This window comes from Misgurnus anguillicaudatus, chromosome 8 (assembly GCF_027580225.2).
Source record: "Misgurnus anguillicaudatus chromosome 8, ASM2758022v2, whole genome shotgun sequence".
Classification (NCBI taxonomy): domain Eukaryota; kingdom Metazoa; phylum Chordata; class Actinopteri; order Cypriniformes; family Cobitidae; genus Misgurnus; species Misgurnus anguillicaudatus.
Genome location: NC_073344.2, coordinates 34,603,459 through 34,628,897, shown reverse-complemented (window position 1 = coordinate 34,628,897; position 25,439 = coordinate 34,603,459). Strand labels below are relative to the sequence as shown.

General features: G+C 36.8%; 2 protein-coding genes and 1 long non-coding RNA gene across 5 annotated transcripts; 1 reads left to right on the top strand and 2 right to left on the bottom strand.

The window, feature by feature from the left end:
- ube2g2 (ubiquitin-conjugating enzyme E2G 2 (UBC7 homolog, yeast)) lies at window positions 1-24,907 on the top strand. The gene is made up of 6 exons (XM_055213972.2): window positions 1-124; window positions 481-516; window positions 6,851-6,896; window positions 15,218-15,336; window positions 23,805-23,945; window positions 24,642-24,907. The coding sequence occupies exons 1-6, from the start codon at window positions 82-84 to the stop codon at window positions 24,752-24,754; spliced, it is 498 nt and encodes a 165-aa protein (XP_055069947.1). The 5' UTR covers window positions 1-81; the 3' UTR covers window positions 24,755-24,907.
- Window positions 7,628-11,489, bottom strand: LOC141365863 (uncharacterized). Of its 3 annotated transcripts, XR_012370816.1 has the most exons (5): window positions 9,889-11,489; window positions 9,709-9,816; window positions 9,525-9,628; window positions 8,351-8,500; window positions 7,628-8,241 (listed from the first exon to the last, which is right to left on the bottom strand). It is a non-coding gene; the product is annotated as an uncharacterized lncRNA (long non-coding RNA). The 3 variants fall into 3 exon arrangements; XR_012370814.1 differs by having other exon boundaries at window positions 9,709-11,489; XR_012370815.1 differs by having other exon boundaries at window positions 8,351-8,496; window positions 9,709-11,489.
- On the bottom strand, window positions 18,536-22,652 carry LOC129429644 (uncharacterized). Its single transcript, XM_073870069.1, has 7 exons — window positions 22,408-22,652; window positions 21,339-21,424; window positions 21,153-21,221; window positions 20,841-21,064; window positions 20,585-20,756; window positions 20,337-20,455; window positions 18,536-19,747 (listed from the first exon to the last, which is right to left on the bottom strand). Exons 3-7 carry the CDS (start codon window positions 21,205-21,207, stop codon window positions 19,430-19,432), a joined length of 888 nt encoding a protein of 295 aa, XP_073726170.1. The 5' UTR covers window positions 21,208-21,221; window positions 21,339-21,424; window positions 22,408-22,652; the 3' UTR covers window positions 18,536-19,429.
- Window positions 24,908-25,439: the final 532 nt, after the last annotated feature.

Sequence of the window (25,439 nt, the reverse complement as noted above, 5' to 3'; positions counted from 1 at the left end):
CCCGGAAGAAGAATATTTTTTGTCCTGTCAGTTGTCGTCATCGATCGTGCCAAAACAACTCCTTACTAGACTGGAATAGAAATGGCTGGAACAGCTTTAAAAAGACTCATGGCAGAATACAAACGTAAGTTATCTAATGCGCGAAATGATTTTCTGAGTTTTACATTGTAGCGACAGTTTATCAACTGGCTTCCCTCAATCAGTATTATTTGCTTCCAGAACTTTACCAACACTTGCTGACACTTTAAATTATTTACATAATTTGGGCAAAACGAATGACCACAGGTCTTACTTCTTGTTTACCTGCGTCATTCAGTGACACACCGTAACCTTGACATATTGTATCAATGTATGGGTTTATTTATTGTGTTGTACCTCCTGACACATGCTGTATACTTGTGCTATAAACTGCAGCGTAGTAAAGAAGGTGTGATGATGTAGCTGTTAGTACTTAAATTCAACACATTTCTTTCTTAACAGAACTAACACTTAATCCTCCAGAGGGAATCGTGGCAGGTAAGAAATTGAACTGCTAAATTCACCTGTATGTTTACACTGAGTAGTTACACTCTAAAAACAAACGGTGCTATATAGCACCAAAAGTGGTTCTTTGCTCGTAATCATAGAAGAACCGTTTTTAGTGCCACACAGCACCGGCGAAGCACCAGTGAAGCACCCGTGCGGAACCACATAGTGCCACGCAGAACCATATTTGGTGCTATAGTGGTTCTACATGGCCCCTATATGGCTCCACACAGGTGCTTCACTGGTGCTTCACCGGTGCTATATGGCACTAAAAACGGTTCTTCTATGATTACGATCCAAAGCAACAGTTTTGGTTCTATATAGCACCGTTAGTTTTTTTAGAGTGTAGTTTATTTAACATTATGATATACCGTATAATTGTATTATTACTATTATTGTAACGAAAAATGTCATACAATAATAATATTACAATAGATCAGGGCCGGTTCTAGATATTTGGAGGCCCTAGGCAAAATTTATGTTGGAGGCCCCTCACACCCCTCAAATTTGTAAAATAATATGAGAAAGTGTTTTTTCTACCCTGTAAGAAATTTCTACCCTGTAAGAAATCATTTAAGCACTACAGTGATTAAACATTTTTTCCCATTCTTTTCTGTTTTATCAAGTTAACAAATTGATTAAATTTATGTAAAATTTAATTAGAAATTATGCAAAACCACATGTGTTTTAAACATTTTAAGGCGGGTCAAATTTTTTGTTGTTGTGGCTGCAATAATTTATTTAAAACACCACCTTTTTGGGATAACACAGGATAAGAGTAATTCCTCTCTTATTGAACCAATCTATAGTATTAAGCTATCTATTAGACCAGTGATTCCCAACCGGGGGTACGCGTACCCCAGGGGGTACGTGAATAGTTTCAAGGGGGTACGCGAAAAGATTTACATTTTGCTTTGATCTGATTTACTTTTAATAAAAATGTCTTTCGTTTGTCCAGTCATTGACCTACGATTGATTTTTGTGAGGAATTGTAAAAAGGACAACTTTGTAATTTTAATCTTATCATTAATATAATTAGCCGTCAAGAGTAAATGCGCTGCATGATCCAAAACGCAATAGTGATGTCCAACTCAAGAACGATCTGACTATTTTTAATGAACCTGAATAGTTTCTAAAGACACAAAGTTTATTAACTATAATTAATGTTTAAATAATGTTATAATATTCATTCCCGCTGCCGTTGCATTTTCAAATTATGCAAAAAAAAAAAACTTTTGCATTGTTCTTGGCTAACATATTTTGTCCCATATGATGTCTTTTGTATTTATAGAGAATGCCTTAACACATTTTGTTTCTCTTTATATTTGAACAGAATAATTTAACTTATTTGCACACTTTAATTATCAGTAACTTAAATTGAGATTTTAGTAAATTTAGGGCATTTACTAAAAAGTACGTGAGAGCTCAATTCCAAATAAGCGCCGGAGTTGAAAATTTGCGTGTGATTTACTACAAAGGCGCAAATAAAATACACAGGCACAATAATGACATAAGCACATTTCTCTAATGACCACTACAATCTACTAAGAGCAGCGCAAATTAGTACAGGGTCGCAAATAAGAGACCTCGGCAGGACATCGCAATGAAAATGCGGACTGCGGAATGTGAAATTCCAGCTAAGTAAAACTACACTATGAACCGGAGGACGAAAGATGAAGGGTAAAATAAGTTTTGAAATACCTGATTTTACTTCTTGTGAGTTCTCCTCCTCTTTTCTCCAGCAAATTAAACATAGCATGGCTTGGCAAACTATATTTTAAAGTATGTTCCTCTGGCAAAATGTAATACTCTCCTCGCATTAATGTTGCTTCTAAAATGAAAACTTCCACAAATGTATATGCAATAAGGTCGCAAAATAACACCTTTTCAGAGCTAAATATCTATTGCGTGTCTTTAGTAAGTTCAGTCGTTATTTAACGCCAAAATGATGGTTTGCGCAAGCTGTTAGTAAATCTGGCCCTTAAAGGGGTCATATGATGATTTTTTTAAATTTGTAAAATAAGTCTTTGGCGTTCCCAGAGTCCATATGTGAAGTTTTATCTCAAAACACCCTACAGATAATTAATTATAGCATGTCAAAATTGCCATTTTGTAGGCCTGAGCAAAATGTGCCATTTTTGGGTGTCTTTGCAATGCAAATGAGCTGATAAAATGCAAACACTGATCGCAATGGTAGTGGTTTGTTAAAATAAACATGCTTCATCAGTCAGTGCTTTTTACTTTAATGTTTAAAATTAATTAATTAATTAAAATTACTAATTATTTGTCTTTAAAACACAACTTTGGTTTAGTTGCGATGAAGGGGTACTTGAGCCTTACTGATAGGGCTGTGGGGGTACTTAGGGCTAAAAAGGTTGGGAACCACTGTATTAGACTATGGATATATTCATATGTATTTCAAATTGCAATACCTTTTTATACCTTAAATATCCAAATCAGCTGCCACTGGAAGTTAAACAGATAAACTACTAAGATTCAAGAATATTTTATTGTCATTCTAATACACTACAAGAAGTGCAATGCAGAACGAAATTACGTTGCATAGGACCACCACAAAAACACACAAGTAAACATCATCAGCAGCCATAGATAAATGAGAATAAATATACTATCAAAAAAATAACAAGCAGAGACATAACACAGCTAACAAATCCCATATATACAATAATAGTCAGCATATACATATACACCCCACAGCCAATTTATTTCACCTAATCTATAGCGTGGTATTGTTCAGCAGTCTGATCGCTGTCGGAAAAAAACTGTATAATGAAAAAGCAGAATAAAAAAAAAAAAAAATGCTTCATGTTTTCATGATTTGAAAACTAAAATAGTGTAGAAGACTTACAAGATATACAGACAGTTACTTTAGGTAACGCCAGTGTTGTTTGCTGTTTGACTTTAAATACAAACTTTTTAACTTGGCTATTTTGATAGTCAGCTCCCCACACGATGCTATCGTGCACACGCATTCAAAGTGTCTAAACACAGAGTCAGCAGCGCTCAAGTTTGATCTGTCCTGAAATGACGTTGATACACAGAACAAAGCAAAGTTTATTTTTTAAATGCATTATTTCAAAATACCTGCATCATGTTCCTGCTAAGCAGGAAACAAAGGACGCGATAGCCGCTTTCAGCATCACGCAAAGTCGGTCATCTGCAGAGATTTGAATGCTGTTCATCTAGGCTTCTTTAACTTCATGAGGCGGTGCAGGTGGATGATATCAAAGCACCGCGACAGCGAATCAAAAAATCATACAGAGGAGTCTGCTTATCAATGGTTCTCGCGTTACTTTAATGTCATCTGATTGCGGTTCTTGCGGCGGCCGCCGCTGCATACAGTCGAACTCACCTTAAAACTTTATTTATTGCTATATATAGTGATTGTCGGACTAGCGCACATGGATTTAGCAGTTATGGAGGCCCCCCTCCAAGCTCTACACTGAATTCATGATAAATTAATGCATTTTATAAAATGTCATAAAACTGGGGGCCCCCAGTTTGAGAACCCCTGCGATAAAGACAAATGATAGTTTATATTTGACTTTATTGTGGAAAAAGCTATCTTTTTCTGAAATAGCAAATTTCTTAATATTTTAAGCAACAACACTGGAATATATTTTAAAAGGTTTATTAAAGAGTAAAAAAGTAATGGTAAATTAAGGTAAATGTCTAGTGCTGGGCAAAGATTAATCGCATACAAAATAAAAGTTTTTTTGCATAATATTTGAGTGTGTGCTGTGTGTAATTATTATGTATATATAAATACACACACATTCATGTATGTATATTTAAGAAACATGTACATGTGTATATATATTTGTTTATATTATATTATATATATATATATATATATATATATATATATATATATATATATATATATATATATATATATATATATATATATATATATATATATATATATATATATATATATATATATATATATATATATATATATATAAAATCTGAAATGAATGTATGTATGTATGTATGTATGTATGTATGTATGTATGTGTGGTTAATTATACATAATAATAACACACTCACTTTTATTTTGTATGTGATTAATCACGATCTTTGTCCAGCACTACTAAATATTTAATAGCTAAATCATTTTACAATAATCAAAATAAGGTTGTAACTAGGGCTGCACGATGAAATTAGATTATTCACCTTGATATTGTAATTGTGGTTATTATTTCCGATTAATTTTTAGTTTTGAAATGTTTTAAAACTTTCTATCAAGCAGCAGCTTCACTCTAAAAATGGCTGGGTTATTTTTGACCCATGCTGGGTAAATATTGGACAGAACACATGCTGGGTTAAAAAATGACCCAATGCTGGGTTATTTTAACCCAACTGCTGGGTTATTATACCCCATGGTTGCATAACAACAACCCAACATTGGGTCATTTTTAACCCAGCATGGGTACATTTTTAACCCAGCACGTGTTCTGTCCAATATTTACCCATTATGGGTCAAAAATAACCCAGCCATTTTTAGAGTGTTGGTAAATCCTAAACATCCCAAGCTAAATAATATAATGTAAATAACAAATAATTTTGGGAGTTATGTATTCGTAAAAAAAATTGCTGGCTAAAAGACAAGTCAACTTATCAATTTTAAAATGTCTGATATTACGTGCCCAAACGCACAAAAATTATTTTTTTGATTAATTGTGAAGCCCTAGTTGTCACGTTGTCTTATTTGTATTTAGTTTTTTTTCAATTTCACTTTATGTTGGTATGCTTAAATTAATTCAATTACAATTAATTCAATTTAATTCGCACACAAAATAATGGTTTGTATTTGCATAATATATGTGTGTGTGTGTGTGTGTGTCCTGTGTGTTATTATTATGTATACATAAATACACACGGTAACGTTTGGATGAAGGCAGTCAGAGGCAGCAGATCCATATGCAAGCAAACTTTAATAAATAAACTCAAAACAAGACATAACACAAAGAAGTTAAAACTGCAGGCAGAACACAGGAACCAACGCATGCATCCAACAAAGACTGACAAAGGACAACTGAAACACTAGGGCTGCGTCCAAAATTGCATAGGTACTGAATTAGATGATGAAGTACACAGTATGTTTTTATAGTACGAATATGAATGAATTCGGACGTACTACAATTGCCATGTTGAAACATCACGTGACATACATCGTCATAACAACATGTTAGTCGTTAACTGGAATGACGTTAAACTAGCGAGATTTAACCACAAGGGGCAGCTGTTTAATATATGTATTTGCATTTGAATAGAGCTGCGTTGCCGCTTTTGGACATTTTTTAATAAAACAACGCCCCTTCGTCGTCTTCTTCATTGGATAACTACTCTCACAGGGACTCACGGGATAGCAAAGTGTCCATTGAATGAACACTTCGGGATCTTGCCAGAAGTAATAGATGCTATGAATTCGGACATACTAGTCGCTTAGCCTACTGCTTTTCGCAGCTTTACTACAAAGTATAGAAGTAGGCGGTTTCAGACGCAGCCCAAGGCTATATATAGACCATTTCAGCAGTAACAACATAAACAAGCGGCTGCACGTAGCTTCCGGTAAACTCCGCTAAGAATAAATAACAACAAAGTTCTTTAAACGTAGTTTATTTATATAACAAGCAAAAAAACAACACATAGATTACCTAGGAAACCAAAACATTTGTTATTTTCGACGAGGCATTTGTTCAAGAGATCAGTTTAGCAACTAGTCAGACCATAAAAAAAACGAAACCGGAAGTATGGTTCGGATCCAGACGTGTATCACGTGCTTCCAATGAAACCGTCTATAGGCTACACATGGTAGAACAGGATAACAAGACATGCCTGGGGAGACAATCAACACACCAAACAATTAAGAAACAGAACTACAGAGAACTACAAACATGGCTAACAAGACATCTTTTTACACAAGACAAAACTTCAGAATAAAAGACAAGGACATGTATGTATTTAGAAAACATTTACATGTGTGTGTGTGTGGGTATATATATTTATATATTATATATAAATAAAAATGATATATACGTTTTTTTTTTCTTAAATTTACATGTTTGTATGAGTGTGTATTATTTATATATACATAATAATTACACGCAGTACACGCACATAAATAATGCAAACACAAACTTTTATTTTGTACGTGATTAAAAGAGATTAATTGCTTGTCAGCACTAGCAATTGACAAAATCGGGATCAGAAATGGCCAGTGTTTGTTGAAATCAGTATCCGCCAAACAAATCCTATTAGTGCATCTCTAACTAATGTCAATCATATCTCTCTCCAGGGCCTGTGAATGAGGAGAATTTCTTTGAATGGGAGGCTTTGATAATGTAAGTATTTTTTTTATGTCTAAATCAGAAATGTGTCTTATTTTGGGCTTTCATTTTGTTCATCGAAGCTTTATAAAGTTACAGGTCATCTAATTATTTGTAGACTGTTTTCTCTGTCATGTTTATAGTGACCCAGCAGAGGGCCACAATCTCTCACTTAATATGAAAAATACACAGCTGATATTTATAAGTACTCACTAGGTTATAAAACTGTTGCACAAAATGAGAATTGCTCATGGAGAGATGCTTTGTGCCAATTTGTTCACAATGGACACATGAGATAAAGAAAATCTGTGCATTTCATAAAAAACCCTAGAAAAAATTAGCCAGACTCACCTTTGGTTTCTGTAGCTCAACTAGTAAAGCACTGCATGGGGTGCACAAGGGTCATGGGTTCAATGCCCAGGCACAGCAAAACCACCAGTGTTAATTTAACTCTATGAGAGTTGATTTCAACACTATACCAGTGTTTATATAATTCTCACTGCCCAGAGTTAAAATAACACTCCAGCTAGTGTTAAAGATTTTACTCCACCTTGGTGTTGATAATTTTACTCTGACAGTGTTAAAGAATTAACTCCAAACACTGCCTTTAAAACACCCATGAGAGTTAATTACACTAAAGTAGAGTCAATATTAAAACACTGATAGAGAGTTACTTGAACACTGAAAAAAGTACTTCATCATACATCTTTGATTATTAATGACAACAAGAATCAAATGAAACAAAGTTATTGACCACAAATTTATTTAACACATTTATTTGACATTATTAAATATTTATAAAAAAATAAAGTATCACTGTTGAACTTTTTCAACATTTTCAGAAAGTGGTTATGTATTCAGTCCTTTCAATTTTGCCAAGGAGTTTAAATAAACATGGATAAGTGTTTTAAAATCCATGTCTGACACACATCTAGGGCAAATCACAGCAAATCTTTCACTAAACATTCTGTAAAACAATACATCACAAAAGTAATCACAATTTTCTTCAGCACATATTAATTAGAAATTTGGGCAAGGATAGAATGCATGCTGAAACCTTAAATGAGATACTAGTTACCAGCTAGTTAAAAAAAAGTTTCCTCTCAGCTCTCAATCTCTAGTTTTCCCAACATGTAAACTGTTGTTTGATTAAATTAGTTAAAGTGAAGGAGTCCATCATCATACATTACATTAAAAACAAAGTCAAATGCTAAAAGGGAGCCTTCCGACTGACGGGGTGAGATTCTTATCAAAAGCCACGTCAAAAATCTCAAATCTGGCCACAGATCCTGCCAACCGCAGTTAGGTGCGGTTGTCATCCTACTCGTTGCTGAAGATGTTCTTCAAGGCTGGTACAAGACTATAAAAGATAAAGAACAACAGTTATTATATTAGACCTATACATCTGCATAACATTGAGAAAATCAGAGCCATACAGACAGATTTAGAAAGCAGGCTCTCCTACTTACCTTATGATACACCACAAGCCTGCTCACTGCAAATCTGATGCACTGATTCCCTTGAGGTGATGGTGGAAGGAGATGGAGCAGTAAAAAGCAGTGTTGCAATGTCACTATCACAGTCTATGATGCTCTCACTGGTTCCTTGTAGGAGTCTTCCTTAAACAACATAAACAGACATGTCACAATACTGTACAATACATAATAGAGGTCGACCGATTTATCGTCTGGGCCGATTAATTGGCCGATTTTTAGCATATTTTTAAAAATCGGCTTTGGACGATTTTGCTGCAAAATTAGTCAGATTAATAGGCAGGCGCATCTGCGGGCACCTAAGCGTTGTTGTAGAACTCGTGACGCTGCCTCTTGCTGCAAGCAGATCGCTCCCGTGTGTGTGCAGCCGTGCCTTGTTCACAGACAGCTTTAGTAAACAATGGTGGGACAAAACGTCACTGTCAGCACAATCAGTCACTTATAGCGCCTCAGAAATGAGAATGTAAATGTGTTTAGAAAGATTTGCCCTAAATAACAGTCTCAACTAAAAAACAGACTTTACTATGTTAACTTTATGATGAATAAATAATTTATCAGGTCTACCAAATAAGGATTTTATCCTACAAAGCAATAAAAGCCATGATAAAAAACTGATCATAGATGATGACATCAGAGTGTCAGGTAATATCTGTGTCTGATAAATGCATGGTGCAGAGGAGATTGTAAAACTCTTCAGAAAGACCAGTCATAATTTTTTTTAATACTTTGACTTAAATAGTGACATTTTTACATTTAAAATATCTGCTAATGATGAGAACATTTTGATTATTATGTACATATAGAAAATCGGCCAAACATATCGGCCATCGGCTGCCCTGATTTCTAAATATCGGCATCGGCCAGAGGAAAAGCCATATAGGTCGACCTCTAATACATAAGATGACAGACACATTTCAATTTGACATATGAATAAAGATTTTAAAAAGTCATCATTTATGAAACCATGTATTTTGACAAATTAAATTAAAATAATGAAGTGCATTTACCAATATGTGCAACAAAAATAGACTTCCACTATTCTGCTTAACGGCACAAATGACCATCTTCCAAAACACAACAAATGTTTGCATGTTACTTCTTCACACACATTTAATTATGCATAGTGAAAATACTATGTGTACTCTTTTACCTCTTTTGCCTCGGTCATGGAGTCATCTGTTGTCTTAGATTACTTGGAACGACTTTGGTCAAGTTCAGAGGGTAAATGACAGTGGCAGAAGCTGCTTGTTGCATCTGGTGACAAAAATTCGTGAACACACAAAAACTGAAAAATAAATTAGTTTTATAAAACAAAGATAATCATCACACTGTACCTTCATTTTGTCCTCTAGCTGTTAGCAGCACATCTTGCAAAATGTCTTCCTCGATTTCAGTGTCATCAACAATGCATACGTTAGTCCACAGTCAGTTGGGCTTACCACCTATGACAAAACACAAATTGCATTTTATATATGTAAGGAAGCAACAAATAAATAAACAGTAAAAAAAATCACCTTCACTAATGAGCAAAAATAAATCAATCCTGCAGTTTGATACATTTCCTGGAGTCCTGATAACCAACTTCAGCAGCATGTTCCAAACCTGAAATAGTGATTGAATAAAAAACTTTGTATTATCAAACAAAATTTACTATAACATTAAATGTGAAAATGTTTTTCATAAAGTTATTGCATCTTATTATAAAGTAATTTAACAAAAATATATGCAATAAAAAAACTGTGGCTTAGGTGAGTGACTTGGTTAACAAAAACTATTCAGGACAGGTTTTAGTACATTGATGATGAGTGTTCTTTTAATGTATTCCCATGAATCCACCTTTAAAGACCTCAACGCGCTCACGTGCGATTCCTTAATTTTCTACCTTCTGTAAAGTTGTGCATTCAAATCGCGCGTGGTCATGCGTCGTCATACGTAGGTCAGACGCGCGTGAACAGCTTTGAACGCGGTTCAACAATCAAATCCAATTCCAGCTATCTGTCACTATTAGGGCGAATTCCAATCGTTAGTCACCATCCCTATGCCCTACTCCCTTCAAAGTGCAGATATACTCGTGTGTGAACTCTGAAAGAAGCAGCACATATTTAAAATGCTACATTTTAAGACAAGTTACATTAGGCGAAAAAACAAGCAAATCATTTTCTCTCACGAAGTGAATGGCGCAGCCATTTACCACACCGCGTGTAACAAGCAGAAATAACTAACATTCACAATTTAATTACATTTACACAGCGAAAATAACCCCCAAAGTCTAATTTATTAACAGTCTAAAATGAAGATATTGTGACAAATGTACAATTAAGGTGTTAGTGATAAAGGTTGAATACCACAAACACCTGCATTGCATCATGTTTCTCTGCCCACAGTGCTTGACGCACTCCATAATCTGAAACCACCACCCTGAACGTAAAAGAACTGCACTAACTTAACTGTTTAAATGTACCCGCAAATACAAAATTAGCTATTTTTGCGTTGTTTTGCAAATACGTCGAGCACATACAGAATTATAGATTTTATTAATTATGTAATGTTAGACAAATTGTAGTGTTAGTTACCTCAATACAAAATTAAGAAAGCACATTTAATAACGTTAGTCTCTTAATAATAATTGGTTAACGTTACATATTTGTCCAAAATCACTCAAAAATTGAACTCATTGCATTATTTAAACAAAACTGCACCGTCATGAGGTAACGTTAAACCGATTAAACAACGTCAGCCAATTACCAATTGAAATTCAGTTCAATTTTAAAGATTTCCTTGTGGTCACTCACCAAAATATTAACGATTTAACAAACCTACACGGATTATTTGCAGTTTATTATACATTTATCACCATCATATTTAACTTATTTGACTTACCTCAGTAACATGAGTCCAGGTCGGTCGATGCTGAGTAACTGACTTTCCCGCTTCAGAAAGAAGGGGCGTGGCGTGAATCTTAACTCCCCGCAAACGTAATTATTGGAACACTGGAAAGCAACACCCCCTTGTGGAAGTTTCTGACACTGTGAGTGATGATAAATTATAAACGAACACTACAACTAACACCTGACCACTCTAGAGTAGCGAACTCTGTAAAATCAACACTGGTGGTTTTGCTGTGGGGAACACTCAGTGAAGACTGATACAAATGTATAGTCACTTTATAAGTCGCTTTGGATAAAAGCATTTGCCAAATGCATGAATATAAATTATATATAAAAATTGGACAGTTGAAGACTGGAAAAATGTTGCCTGGTCTGATGAGTCTTGATTTCTGTTGAGACATTCAGGCTATGTCCACACGAAGCCGGTTCTGCCACAGATATACACTATACATGGAGAAGAAGACTTTGAGCATGCGCATAACCAACGTATGGTGTTGTCCATTATCGCTTGTTGGTCACCACAATTGCATAGAAGCAATAAATTTTGCTGTAATAAAGCTAGTAGGCTTTAGTAGCTTCTGTAGCACGAACACAATCACGTAGTCCGCCGTTATTGTTGTTGCTGTTACGTGTGACGCTTCCGACACGTGACGTGATGACGTTTTCGCTTCACAAAATATACGGATTGGCTGTACAGACGAAACCGCAAGGGTGTCGGTTTTAGGGGTGTAACGGTACGCAAAAATCACGGTTCGGTGCGAACCCCGGTTTTGAAGCCACGGTTCGGTTCATTTTCGGTACAGTAAGGGAAAAATGCAAACATTAAACTGCAGGTTGTTTATTACTATAAACTTTTTTTTACAATTTGTTTACACTTTTTTTAAACACTTTTTATTAAAATATAACACATAAAATATATATAAAATGAAAAAATAATAAATAAAATACTACTGCAAAGTTCTTTTTTACATTATTTTATAACAGAAGGTAACTCTTTTCTACTAAACTCTTTTTTTCTACTAAAACCTTGAACTAACAAACTCAATTCCTGAATACATTTATGAACTATTAGCCTACATTTTTGCCACCAAAAATTTTCTGTTTTGATTTATTTTGGATTGTTTAACTCACAGTATTGAATTGGCTATGTACCATCTCTGTATAAAAATAATATTACTGCTCTATGTGTAACTGCATAGCAAGCAACATGATGATATACTTATTATACACTCATTTTGAGATTAGTGAGGTGCATACATAGCCATCTTGGATCTTTTGCACGTTTCTCCTAATCTTTGCTTGTGTCATCAATGTAAGCTGTGACTTTACTTACGAACCCCTCCGCAGCTGAGTAACAGCTGAGTAAGCCCGGGTTACAGCTCTTCTCTGTCCCGACCAGCTGATCGCATTGTGACAATGATATGATTGACGTGATGTGCAGATGAAAAATCTGATCACGCATTCCTTATTCTCGCTGTCACAGAAAGCGCGTCTCATGAATGCGTAGCAACGAAAGACGTGCATCCTCTCACGGACTTTTGAAAGAACAAAGCAGCGCGTTGACACGCGTTTAACATGCGCTTTTAGATACGACACGTAAACGTTTACATCAATAATCAAACGAATATACAACTAAGTAAATAAAAATCTTTCTGCGGGCCGAATTATGTTATATGTTTGACAGAAGACTTGCGCTGAACGCGGAGACTTTCGCCACTTAATATGTTCGTGCGGAAACGCACGTATTATGTTCCGCACATGCACACACAAAATGCATTCGGCCTTTCGGTGCACGTGTGCACCGTGCCGAAAGCCCTGAACCGAAACGGTCCGGTTCGAATACACGTACCGTTACACCCCTAGTCGGTTTCAGATTTATCCACTTTAGGACCCGGTTTCAAAAAATACCGGATTCAGTCTCCCAAAACGCCGGATCTGTGTGGATGAAACGCCAATACGATAACAAATTTATACGTATACGGTGATACGCGTCTCCGTGTGGACAGCCCCTCAGATGGTAGAGTCAGAATTTGGTGTAAACAGAATGAGAACATGGATCCATCATGCGTTGTTACCACTGTGCAGGCTGGTGGTGGTGATGTAATGGTGTGGGGGATGTTTTCTTGGCACACTTTAGGCCGCTTAGTGCCAATTGGGCATTGTTTAAATGCCACAGCCTTTCTGAGCATTGTTTCTGACCATGTCCATCCCTTTATGACCACCATGTGCCCATCCTCTGATGGCTACTTTCAGCAGAATAATGCACCATGTCACAAAGCTCGAATCATTTCAAATTGGTTTCTTGAACATGACAATGAGTTCACTGTACTAAAATGACCTCCACAGTCTCCAGATCTCAACCCAATAAAGCATCTTAGGATGTGGTGGAACGGGAGCTTTGTGCCCTGGATCTCCATCAACTGCAAAATGCTATCCTATCAATATGGGCCAACATTTGCTTTCAGCACCTTGTTGAATCAATGCCATGTAGAATTAAGGTAGTTTTGAAGGCGAAAGGAGGTCAAACACAGTATTAGTATGGTGTTCCTAATAATCCTTTAGGTGAGTGTATAATGAAAAAGTTCTTAATCTGAACAATTATGTTTACTGCTACCCATAAAATGAAATCAGTATCAAATACACATACCTTTTAAAAATTGCATTTCGCTTTAAAGTGGAGCTGCACCATGGGGCTTAATAAGTCTGGAGGTAATGCTGCACCTCAAGGCCCACTAAGCCTACTTGTGGAGCTGCACCACAGAATTTTAATTCTTCAGAATTGTTGAAGTGATTCTGGATGCAGTAGTTATACATTTCAAATGAACAAGGTCTGCGACTCATTACATTATGTCTTAAACAATTACTTGCTAATAACAAGACTGGCAATCACTAAGGTGAATAAAATTCATTAAAGTCTATAGAACTGCAGAGTTTGTTGAATTTGTCCTGCGGTAAACTAATCTGGTGGTTTGATCAGTTGTTTAACCCGATAAGTACTTAAGTGAAGCCTAGTGCTAAGTGAAACAAGTAACTCCCCGACTGCTGGTCTACAGATACGGAAGTAAGTTTGTTTGATGTGCACTCTTGTCACGATTTCCGATCTGCCCATAGAAACTGTATTGTGATAGACAGGTGGATATGGTAAAGTTAACCGGGAGGCATTTGCATTTAAAATGGGCCTTTGAGTTTTATCACTGGGTGAATTTGAGTGATTCATCTATTCTGTCTTGGCAATAACGTATGCACTTTGTAGGATTTATGTTGGGCGAAACTGTGTCAGACACACATACCGAAGCACGTTTACAAGGCGATAACAAATCTCAGCATACAGATTTGTTTACCAAGTTCAGTGGTGTTGAAAGACAAACTTTTAAAACGAAAATGACACCGTAACTAAACAAAAGTTGGTAATTTACAGGCTTTTATGGCAGAGTTGAAAGAAGATGAAGAAGATACAAAGTAGGACTAAATGTTTTTGGTTTGTAAATGATTTGCTTGTTTCTTGGATCAATTGAAAAATGCTGAATTAAGTTTTCATCTGCGACTGTAAAGTCATTTGGTCTCACTTTCTATAGCCTATAACTACAAATACATGTTAAATTAAACTCTTCAAAATGCTTTGTATTATACCAAAATACAAAAAATTGTTTGTCCAGACATCCACATACAACCAATGCTAAAAGGGGCAGAAGTGCGTGGCGCAATTTTTGTGCTGTATGCGCACTGCCGTTTTTTACATTGTACGTGTAGGTCATGCATGCGCCTGCAGGAGAATGTGTAGTCCAGGAGAAGCATTGCATCTTGTTTCGCAATGCGCATGCGTCGAACGTGTGTACACATACGAGTCAAATAAACTATACTTAGAAAAGCTATGCGTTCGACCATTTGCATATATGTGAAAAACAGACTATACTGTGGGCTTAATGTAACACATTTCTATGTTTTCTTCTGTTAGGGGGCCAGAGGACACATGTTTCGAAGGTGGCGTGTTTCCTGCTATCCTCAGTTTCCCGTCAGATTATCCCCTCAGCCCTCCTAAAATGAAGTTCACCTGTGACATGTTTCATCCTAACAGTGAGTGCTCTTTAATACAGGGCTTTATGCAGCATTTAGATGTTGGGTTTGGTGGCTAAAATACATTTGAATGTTAAATTGCAATGATGTACTACAACTTTTGTAAGTCTAGCTTATTTGCAAGTCACTAGTTGCTAAACTGAACTCTTGAACAAATACCTCGTCGAAAACAACAAATGTTTTGGTTTCCTAGATAATCTACGTGTTGTTTATTTTGCTTGTTATATAAATAAACTACTTAGAAGTTTGTTGTTATTGATTCTTAGCAGAGTTTACCGGAAGTTACGTGTTTTCCACGAAAGCCGCTTGTTTATGTTGTTACTGCTGAAACTGTCTATAGACAGTTTCATCGGACGCACATGCAATCTGCATGGATCACGCATCTGAGCGGAACGTTACTTCCGATTTCTGTTTGTTTACCAGTCTGACTAGTTGCTTAACTGAACTCTAAAACAAATACTTTGTTGAAAGTAACAAATGTTTGGTTTCCTAAAGACGACGGAAGAGGGCGTTTATGGATTACCGCTATTTGATGGGAGGTTTGGCAGCCAATCTGTAGTTAAGATTGTATACATTATAGTAAACATTTTACACAATAAAGTGTAGTTTGTGATATGCTTTAGTTATGATTTGAACTAAGGTAATCTACTTGTTGTTTATATTGCTTATTATCAGAAATAAACTACTCTAAAAGGACTTGTTATCCACACTATTCCTGATGTAAATGCGGGCGACGCCATCTTTGAGCTCAGATGGGTAAAACTTCCGGTGAGCCACTACAGCTATTAGTAGTCCTATTGCGAGGGATACGAGTCTGCCGTTTTGACTGGCATTTTTATGCTTATTATGAAATCCAGGAAGACCGGCATAATTTGTGCAGTTAGGGGTTGCCATAATAGATGATACAAACGCAGTAAATCTCTACAAAACATTTGTTTTAACTATAATACACGCACAAGAACTGAATGTGTATGTGGCGCACGTGCATTTATTATCCACACTTCCATCCAGTAAAACCTTTCATAGAAACTGACAGTGAACAATAAATACAATCATTATTAAAAACAACATACTATGCTGATAAAAATATGCTGATTTATTTATTCTGCTACTATATATTATTACAAAAATGAGATTACATTAACTGCTTATTAGTTAATGTTTATAATAGTTTGTGATGTGTTTACGCGTACCATTACTTTTGTTATGTTTTAAATGATTTTTTTTAAGCAAATAATTTCATAAGCTCATGTCTTATACTGCATAATAATATTTCAATAAAACGAAAACTATACTGAAACATGTAATAGTAGTTTAATATGTTTATTATGGTTTCTTTAAATAACTTACAATGTTGAATGAGAAGCATAAGTAACTGCTGCTGTCGGATCGCGTGAAGCTTGATGTGCCACCATAAAAACTCAAACAAGTAAATTAAACATTGCCATTTAAAAAAACTCGCAACAAGGGGACAGTTGGGACATTTTAAACCATCACCTGAAGGTTAAAAACATCTCTGTATATTCCATGTATTAAACACTCGACTGACTGTCCCACTGTAGAGATACTGGTATGCCTCTGTGCTTTTATATTTGCTCATTGAAGACCCGTCACCCCTGAGGAACAACATGAAACGATTGAATATATCTTCATATGATGTATCAGGACACTTCTTAATTTCATCCTCATACTGGCTCATACATGAAATTATGTCTGTAATCATCATGGAAAACGCCGGGTCTGGTTCAGTGACAGTACGCACCGGAAGTCGCATCCATAATTTGCGCAAAGCGTTATGGGGCGTAGGATTAGTGTGGATTGATTCTTTGCGGAGTTTACCGGAAGTTACGTTTGTTCCTGAAAGCCGCTTGTTTATGTTGTTACTGCTGAAACTGTCTATAATCAAATAATATAATTTTAATATATAATGTACTGTATATATATATATATATATATGTTATATATATATATATTACTTGTGTGCATTTTGAGGCAAAACAAAGGGCACTGATTAGGGCTGGGCGATTAATCGAAATCGAACCGCAATCGCGATGTGAAACGTTGCGATTAGCAAATCGCGAAAGGATGCGATATGATGCGATTTGAGAAATATGCGGAGAGGCTTTGTGACAGTCTAAACAATTGAGCGAGCGCAAGTATGGTTGTGCTTTCTCCGTGAGAGGTACGTCAGCCAAAACAGCTTCTCCTAAACTGACAAGGGGTTTCAATTTAAAGCATGCGCGCAGCCTGTGTCTCTCAATGCTTGTTAAATACTTGCGTCTGGTTCTGCATCGCAAGATTTTTCGCGCGCGTCTTCCACCACAGACAAGGTGTTTAAACTTGAAGCACACGCGCAGCCTGTATCTCTATGCTTATTAAATACTCCCGCCTGTCTCCGCAAGTCCGCATCGCAAGACTTTGCGCGCGTGTCTTCCACAACAGACAGGTGTTTAAACTTGAAGCACACGCGCAGCCTGTGTCTCTATGCTTATTAAATACTCCCGCCTGTCTCCGCAAGTCCGCATCGCAAGACTTCACGCCCGCGTCTTCCAAAACGCATGATGCGTTAAAACTTTACACCCACACGCCCAACAATGCTTTCAAGCCCGGCTCCTTATTTAAAACAAATTAAAATACCATTTAACTGGGTTGCTAATGTCACTTGAATGAAATGACATGACATTTAACGCATTTGGATTTTATATTCATTTTAAAATTCCCAAATGTAGCTATTTAATATTTTGATAGTTATGAAGTTGAGTATAAGTTCTTTGTTTACAAAAAACAAACATGCATACAAATCTTTCCAGTTAAACTCAGTCACCCATTTAAATATTTTAACTTGTTGTTAAAGTTGCAGCTATAATGAATCCACTTATTTAAATAAAGCTAAAGACCATTTTACATTTCATACAATAAGAAGTGTTAATTATATTCTAAATTTCTTTGTTTTTGTTTCCTTATTTTCACAAAAAAAAAAACAGTTAAAACACCAGACCCATAAGCAGTATCAGTAAGATCTAACCATCTAAAGAGGCAGATGCACATTGCATACAAAATTTAATCGCAAATCGAATCGCAATCGCAATTCCTGGCAGAAAATGCGCAATTAGATATTTTCCCTAAATCGCACAGCCCTAGCACTGATGTATTTTAAGATATGCCAGTGGAAGTTGGTTTCAGTTTGGACAGCACACAGTAAAAACAGAAGTGTTAATTTAACTCCTAAAGAGTTGAATTTGACTCTGTTTCAGATAACATTTGGTCCCACTCGAAATCAGTGTAAAATTTACTCTTTGGTCAGTGTCAAGTTTTTAGAGTTAATTCTACTCAATATTGTGTAAAAAATAAAAATGAAATGTGTAAAAGTATTTAACACTGTAGTTTAATCACACTGTTAAGAGTTATATAATTACACAGTATAGATTACATTTATCTACAATTTTACTTAAAAAAAATGACACTTTAAGTGTAATATTTACTTTTCATTTCTCTATAGTGTTTTAAAAAATAGATAACTAATAAGATCCAGTGTTACTGAATTATAGAACTATCAACTATCCAAATAAAAACAAGCACAATAACACAAGATCACAGAACTCACAATTTATTGTAAAGCATTACAATGTCATTGAATTTACATTGCAAACCCATTGCCTTGTCTCTGACAGAAACATGTATAAAAACTCATAAAAATGTTTACCAGAGAAAGCAATATGGCATGACAAGGAGAGTTGTGTCATTCCCTCCATACATTTGTATGTCAAAAGGCCTAGGGTAATGCAGGTTATCAACATGAAAAAAATCTGATCACCTCATATGCATGGAAATGTTCTTGAAAAAGTTACTGTACCTAAAGGCACTGTGAGTAGCAACAGTTTTTCAAACATTATCAGAACTGACTCAATCTGATAAAACACTGGCACTTCAGATTCAACTTTGCCATAGATAACCAAGTTTGGGCGATAAACAAACCCATTATGTTTAGCCCAATTAACCTTCATAACCTGAATGCTACTGGGCACTTGCATTGCCAAAGCAATTTCAGAACCTCCTTTTACCATAAAGAAAACACTTCATAGTTTTATCTAAACTAACGCACCATTCTTGCCCGCAACTCTGCAACTCTAGAAGTCTCCTTTGTTTCCCCCAAGTCGATGTTAAAGATGGTTGTTTGCACAAAAGTGAAAAAGCTGCTCAGAGAAGAACTGTATGACGTACCAAAGACGTAATGGGCTTTAAAGAGTTTATCAAACGCTCCAACTGAACCTGTTGCCTTGCATGGAAGTGCATGCTTGTCAACCACAATGAAGTAGGAGTGAATGGTGCTCTGTGTGGATCCCTGGGCGAGAAGGTAGGGCTGACTGCTTTGGGTGATGTTGTCTAGATGCTGCTGCACACTGGTTCCAACCTACAACAAAACACATTCAACAGAATTGTTCTGGTGACTAACTTCTGACAATAGATCAGATCACCTACAAACTGTGCACAAGAATGAGGTGATGGAAGATATATTTTAAACAACTTTTAAAGAATTAGTACACGTTGAAAAATGTTTTTGCTAATAATTTACTCACCCCGGTGTCATCCAAGATTCATGTCTTTCTTCAGTCGAAAATAATTTTTTTTGAGGAAAAAGTTCCAGGATTTTTCTCCATATAATGAACTTTCATGGTGACCAACGGTTTGAGGGTTCAAATGAAAGGTCAAATGTTGTCTCAATGTAGCTCAATTGTTAGGTAAGAACCCCATTTCTCTGCTGGGATCATATCGAGACTTTGAAGCTATATTGAGACAGACTTTGAACCCTCATTTGAACCCTCAAACCGTTGGTCACCATTGAAGTCCATCATATGGAGAAAGATCCTGGAATGTTTTCCTCAAAAACCTTAATTTATTTTAAACTGAAGAAAGAAAGACATGGACCTCTTGGCTGACATGAGGGTTAGTAAATAATCAGCAAAAGAAAAATTAAAAGTGAACTAACCCTTTAAGCACACCTTTTGAAATCTGATGAGCTGATCTACAGCTTGATACGCAGAAAGCTTTCCCGGCCTCTTTCTACCTTGTGCAGACGGTGGTAGCAGATGTAGCAGCAGCAACATGTCACTGTCCCAGCCTACAAATAAGTAAATAAAAACCTGGTTAACATTATGCCATAGCATAGCAATCAACTTGCACCATTAAGAAAATGTACACTTCATACATACATAACCCACAATAACAAGTAAAACAGTTCCATTCATACCATTCTCAACTTCAGCAGCGGACTCAGCTTTGCGCATTAAATCCAAGAGTTCTGTGGTGGGTACAAGTCCATGGCTTTCCTTTATTAGTTTTGCTTTTAAAATGGTTGGCCACTTCTCCAAGAATTTGTTGGCCGTGGCCTCACCAAACAGAAATCTGAAATCTTGTTCTATCTGCAATGTAACACACAGAAGTGATGAGTGATACCTAATACTACATTGGATATTTTGGTGATGCGGTGAATTAAGATGTCATACCAGTCCTGGTGTGTCCAGAAATCGTGGGAAGACCAAGACGACATCTGATGATTTGGCTTCATCGTTGACCATTGCTTGCCGATATATGAAGGTCATTTTCATCTTCTCACGGACAGTCTTTTCATCAGCAGAGTGTCTCAAAACAGCAATAGCTGTTTCCACATCCTCATTTAAAATGGCTCTGTCAAAGGTGAAGGGCTGACGAACACGACCTGGCCCACCAACTTAAGACAAAATAAAATGTTAAAAACTAATTTCTGTACAATTCACAGGTCACCAATATAATCACATGTCACTGATCAGTTAACATACCTTTAGGAGATTTGCTGACTGAGGCACCTCTTTCCTCTGCTGTTTTTCTTTGCATTATTATTGTATTAACTGAATATAAAGCACAACAGAAATGATGATTGACCTAACTAAATATCATAACATAATAGGTTAAAGCTGTATTATTTTGTCATTGCGTGATGTATAGGTTATATAGCTTTAACCTACCTTCTTTTAAGAAAGCATCAAATGTCAGCTCAGACAGCTAGACGTATTTCTGCTCTTCCCCAAATTGAACACGCATCATTTTGCCCCTGTTTACAAAGAAAATATATATTCAAAATCCAAAGTTAGGCTGGTTCAACTATCACTGGCATAATGCAATATGTCGGAAAGCTTTGTGAGGCGATATTTTAATTTAAATTTACGAACGCGCGATTTTGCTTAACAGTCGCTGATGAGATCTGGGATCAAGATGGCTGTAAAGGGCTGAACTTGGATCAGTTCCTCGCAATCGCATGAATTTTAAAGATGTGGATTACAGCGAATGAATAAAATGAACATCTTTTATGAATTTATGTTGTGGTTTGTTGTAACTTAATTATTGGTGCATAGGAGACGCGTTTTTGTGTGTCATGGCAAACAAACTAAATATTAGATAGCATGTCATTAATATGAACGTCCGCGATTTTAATATTTATGAATAGGAATAACTTACATACGTCTGTAAAGCTGTTAATACATAAATAATTAACGTATTAGTCCAGTCAAAACGTGATATTATAGGTTTTAGTGTGTTTTAAACCTAAGTAAATGTGCGTGTGGTGCAACCACACTTTACGTAACGTTAAAAATACACACGTATTCTCGATCACATTTCATTGTGCCGTTAGCTCATCAGCTATTTTAATTCGAACTAACCATTTAAAATTGTTAAGCCATGTTAAACAAACACGTCATGCAATCACTGATCCAAGTTATCGTTTTAAACGACCAACATTAACTATCAGAAGCATGCTGATATAAAAGCCTAGATTGACGTGGTCTGGGAAGCTAAAAATACCTTAACTAAGGTATTAAATCTTTTGTTGTTATAGTGACCGAATTATTTTACGCATAAGTTAAATCATTCTGACCAACTTCATTCGTGAAAATATTGCAACAAATAAAGAAATACAGATCGATACGAATTGCTATGACTTGTAAATATGACCTCAACTAATATCAGCACACTTTTAAAATGATGCAAAGTTTAAAAAATACCGTGTTGTTGTGGACAACACATGATTTTACTTACCTAGCAATATCAGAGGCCTAGCGTTGCTCCTTCAGAGTCTTCCGCCACCGAAATGCGTGCAAACGTTTGAGACAGCACAGACTAGAGCACAGCAGAGTGGTGGGTATTCATCACTGCTGTAGAGTTGAAATTGTCACTGCGTTTCTGCAGATTTTACCATTTGCTTTTAACTCCACCGATAGAGCAACTTTACTCCCCCAAATGTCTGGGTTAAAATTACTTTACTCTGAAACATCCCATTTTTTACTGTGCACTTATATTTATTTTAGTCTAGAACTAGTCTAATCCCTGTCCGGGAAACCGCACCATTATAACTATAGAACAAGTTTAAGAACAAATTAATGTGCGTACACACATGTTTTGAAATAGGCGGACATCAGGGGCGTCGCTAGACCCCTTTTACTGGGGCACGTGCCCCAGTGTAAATCTCATCGTTTCATTTAGTCTGGATCTGGAGTCAGTCATCCAGGCGGATGTTTAGAGACAGAACTATTTAGTTTTTAACGTATAGTGTTGGGGGGCTGCAAAAAGCACTTTTCTAAAGCAATAAAAGCCTCTCATCCTTGTCAAGAGCCTATTTAGACCTACAGGAGTCCTAAAGTGTCTTTATAGTCGGGGCATTTCCTTCGCTCCAGCTGTTGGATGCGTGGACAAGTGTTCAGGGAAGTAGACCCAGATAAAAGTCTTCCTGCAGGTCACAGATAGCAGCAGAGCCAGCAGTCCTCTGATGGTGCCGGGTCTCGGAAAGTGTTTATCAAAGCGGGGCGGCTCAGATTCTGATCACTGCGACGAATGAGGAGATAACATCCAGCGTGCCGATTTAGTGCGGGGGTGGTTCATTCAGGTCTTATTCTGGGTAAATGATCTTCTATAGTTGTGTCTCATACACTGGTGTTTGTGAGGGGACCTCACCCAAATATGACATTCACCTATAATTTACTCACTCTTATGTCATATTGTGAGTAAATTATAGGTGCATTGTGTAACTTGGAAAAGGACCACGGGTCTCCTTACATCTAAGTCGGAGTCATGTTTCTACAGTAGCCCGAACTGTCCTTAGAGCATGTGTGTCACTACATTGTCTCATTCGATGACATGTTTGTCCTGTGGTGGCTACCGTAGCTTCTCTATGCGTTTTGAAAGGAGGGGTGAGCTGTGGACTGAGCAGCTGGTTGCAATTCACAATCTTACCACTAGATGCTGCTATTATCTACACACTGGACCTTTAAGTTGAACGCAGACTAAACAATTGATATTAAAATGCTGTTATGTAATTATGTGGGAACCAATGTGGTGACGCTCCAAAAAGCACATCCATCATAAAAGTGACTTCAGTATGTCTTTCGAAGAAGGATATGATGTTTAATATGATGTTGTGTGGTGTCTGTTCTCCGCAGTTTATCCAGATGGACGTGTGTGCATCTCAATCCTCCACGCACCTGGCGATGACCCAATGGGCTACGAGAGCAGCGCTGAGAGATGGAGTCCCGTGCAAAGCGTTGAGAAGATCCTGTTGTCTGTGGTCAGCATGCTTGCCGGTCAGTGACTATATGTTATTATTCAAGGCCCTGCGAAAAATACATAAATAGATACAGGTCATTGAAAGTGCTTGAATATATTTTATGCCAGAAGTTTTTTTTTGCATAGTTGTGTTTGACACATGAAAATGTCTCGGGTTACGTATGTTACTGTTGTTCCCTGAGAAGGAACGAGACGCTGCATCTCCCTTGCCATACTTCCTGCGTCCCTAGCAATATTTTAGATAACGATATACTTCCTGGCTCCCGTGTCACCCTGTCTTTGTCGTTAAGCCTCACCATTGGTTGAATTTGATATACACATTCAGATGCACTTACCACTGGAGGCGTCCCCAAAGTGTCACCACAGTGACGCAGCGCGAGTTCCCTCGAAGGGAACTGTAACAATGTATCTTAAAAGGTAACACGATGTAACCTTGCTCTCACTTGAAATGTGTCCCCACATTTAGTCCTTGAATTTGAGGGTATTGGACCTGGAAAGTCCTTGAATTTGAAGTTAACGTGTGGGAACCCAGTATACAGCTACATAGCATGATATTTTGAACCAGCGGTCCAAAGGTTATGCAATTTACCAAAACAATTAAATTAAAGCTAGAATCCTCAGACTTGAAACTAAGACATAACTTATAAAGCAAATTCAGACAAGTATGGTTTTAAAGTGACCATCTAATTCATTTCTTCTGCTTGCTTCTACAGAGCCGAACGACGAGAGCGGAGCAAACGTGGACGCTTCCAAGATGTGGCGTGAGGACAGAGAGCAGTTCAATCGGCTTGCCAAGCAGATCGTACGCAAATCTCTGAGTCTCTGACTCGTCCACACACAGACACACGCGCACACACAAACACACACTCCCGGACAGCGAGGATTGACGTTTACGATGGACATAAGCTCTGGACAGAAGAGCAGAGTTTCTGTGCTGAGTGTTGTAGTGTACCACCCCCCTACCTCCGCCAGTGTGAGCACTTTATTATAACCAGGCTTGCCGGTCCAGTCCCTTCCGCTGCGATAAGTGGATGGATAGTTTGAAGTATGCAAAACGTCACACTTTCACCGGACAGTGTTTCTTTAGAGAGTCAAGAATCAGTCGCAGAATAAGTACACGAGACAACGATTCACAGCCATTTTGGACTGTTGCTCTGGTTTGCCTGTTACCTGTCCATACATCCATGAGATAAGCAATGGAATGCAGCTTTTGGTTTGATAATAGTATGCCGATGCATGCTTTAATGCCTCTTTTTAGTAAATTGCGTAAGGAAAAACATAGAGGCAGTAACCAAGACTCGATCAGATCCACCTGTTTGTTTATAAAGTGATTATATTACTGATCTTTTGGGAATGATGAAAAATATGTCTGTGGATGTAGTTATAATAAAAGGCATTTTAATGATATTTGATACAGTAATTTGATAAGTTAGGATCTTAAGTTAAATCCACTCAGTGCATTAGTTCAAATTTGGAATTACAGAAAGAGCAGAAGTTTGGTTTTGATTTAC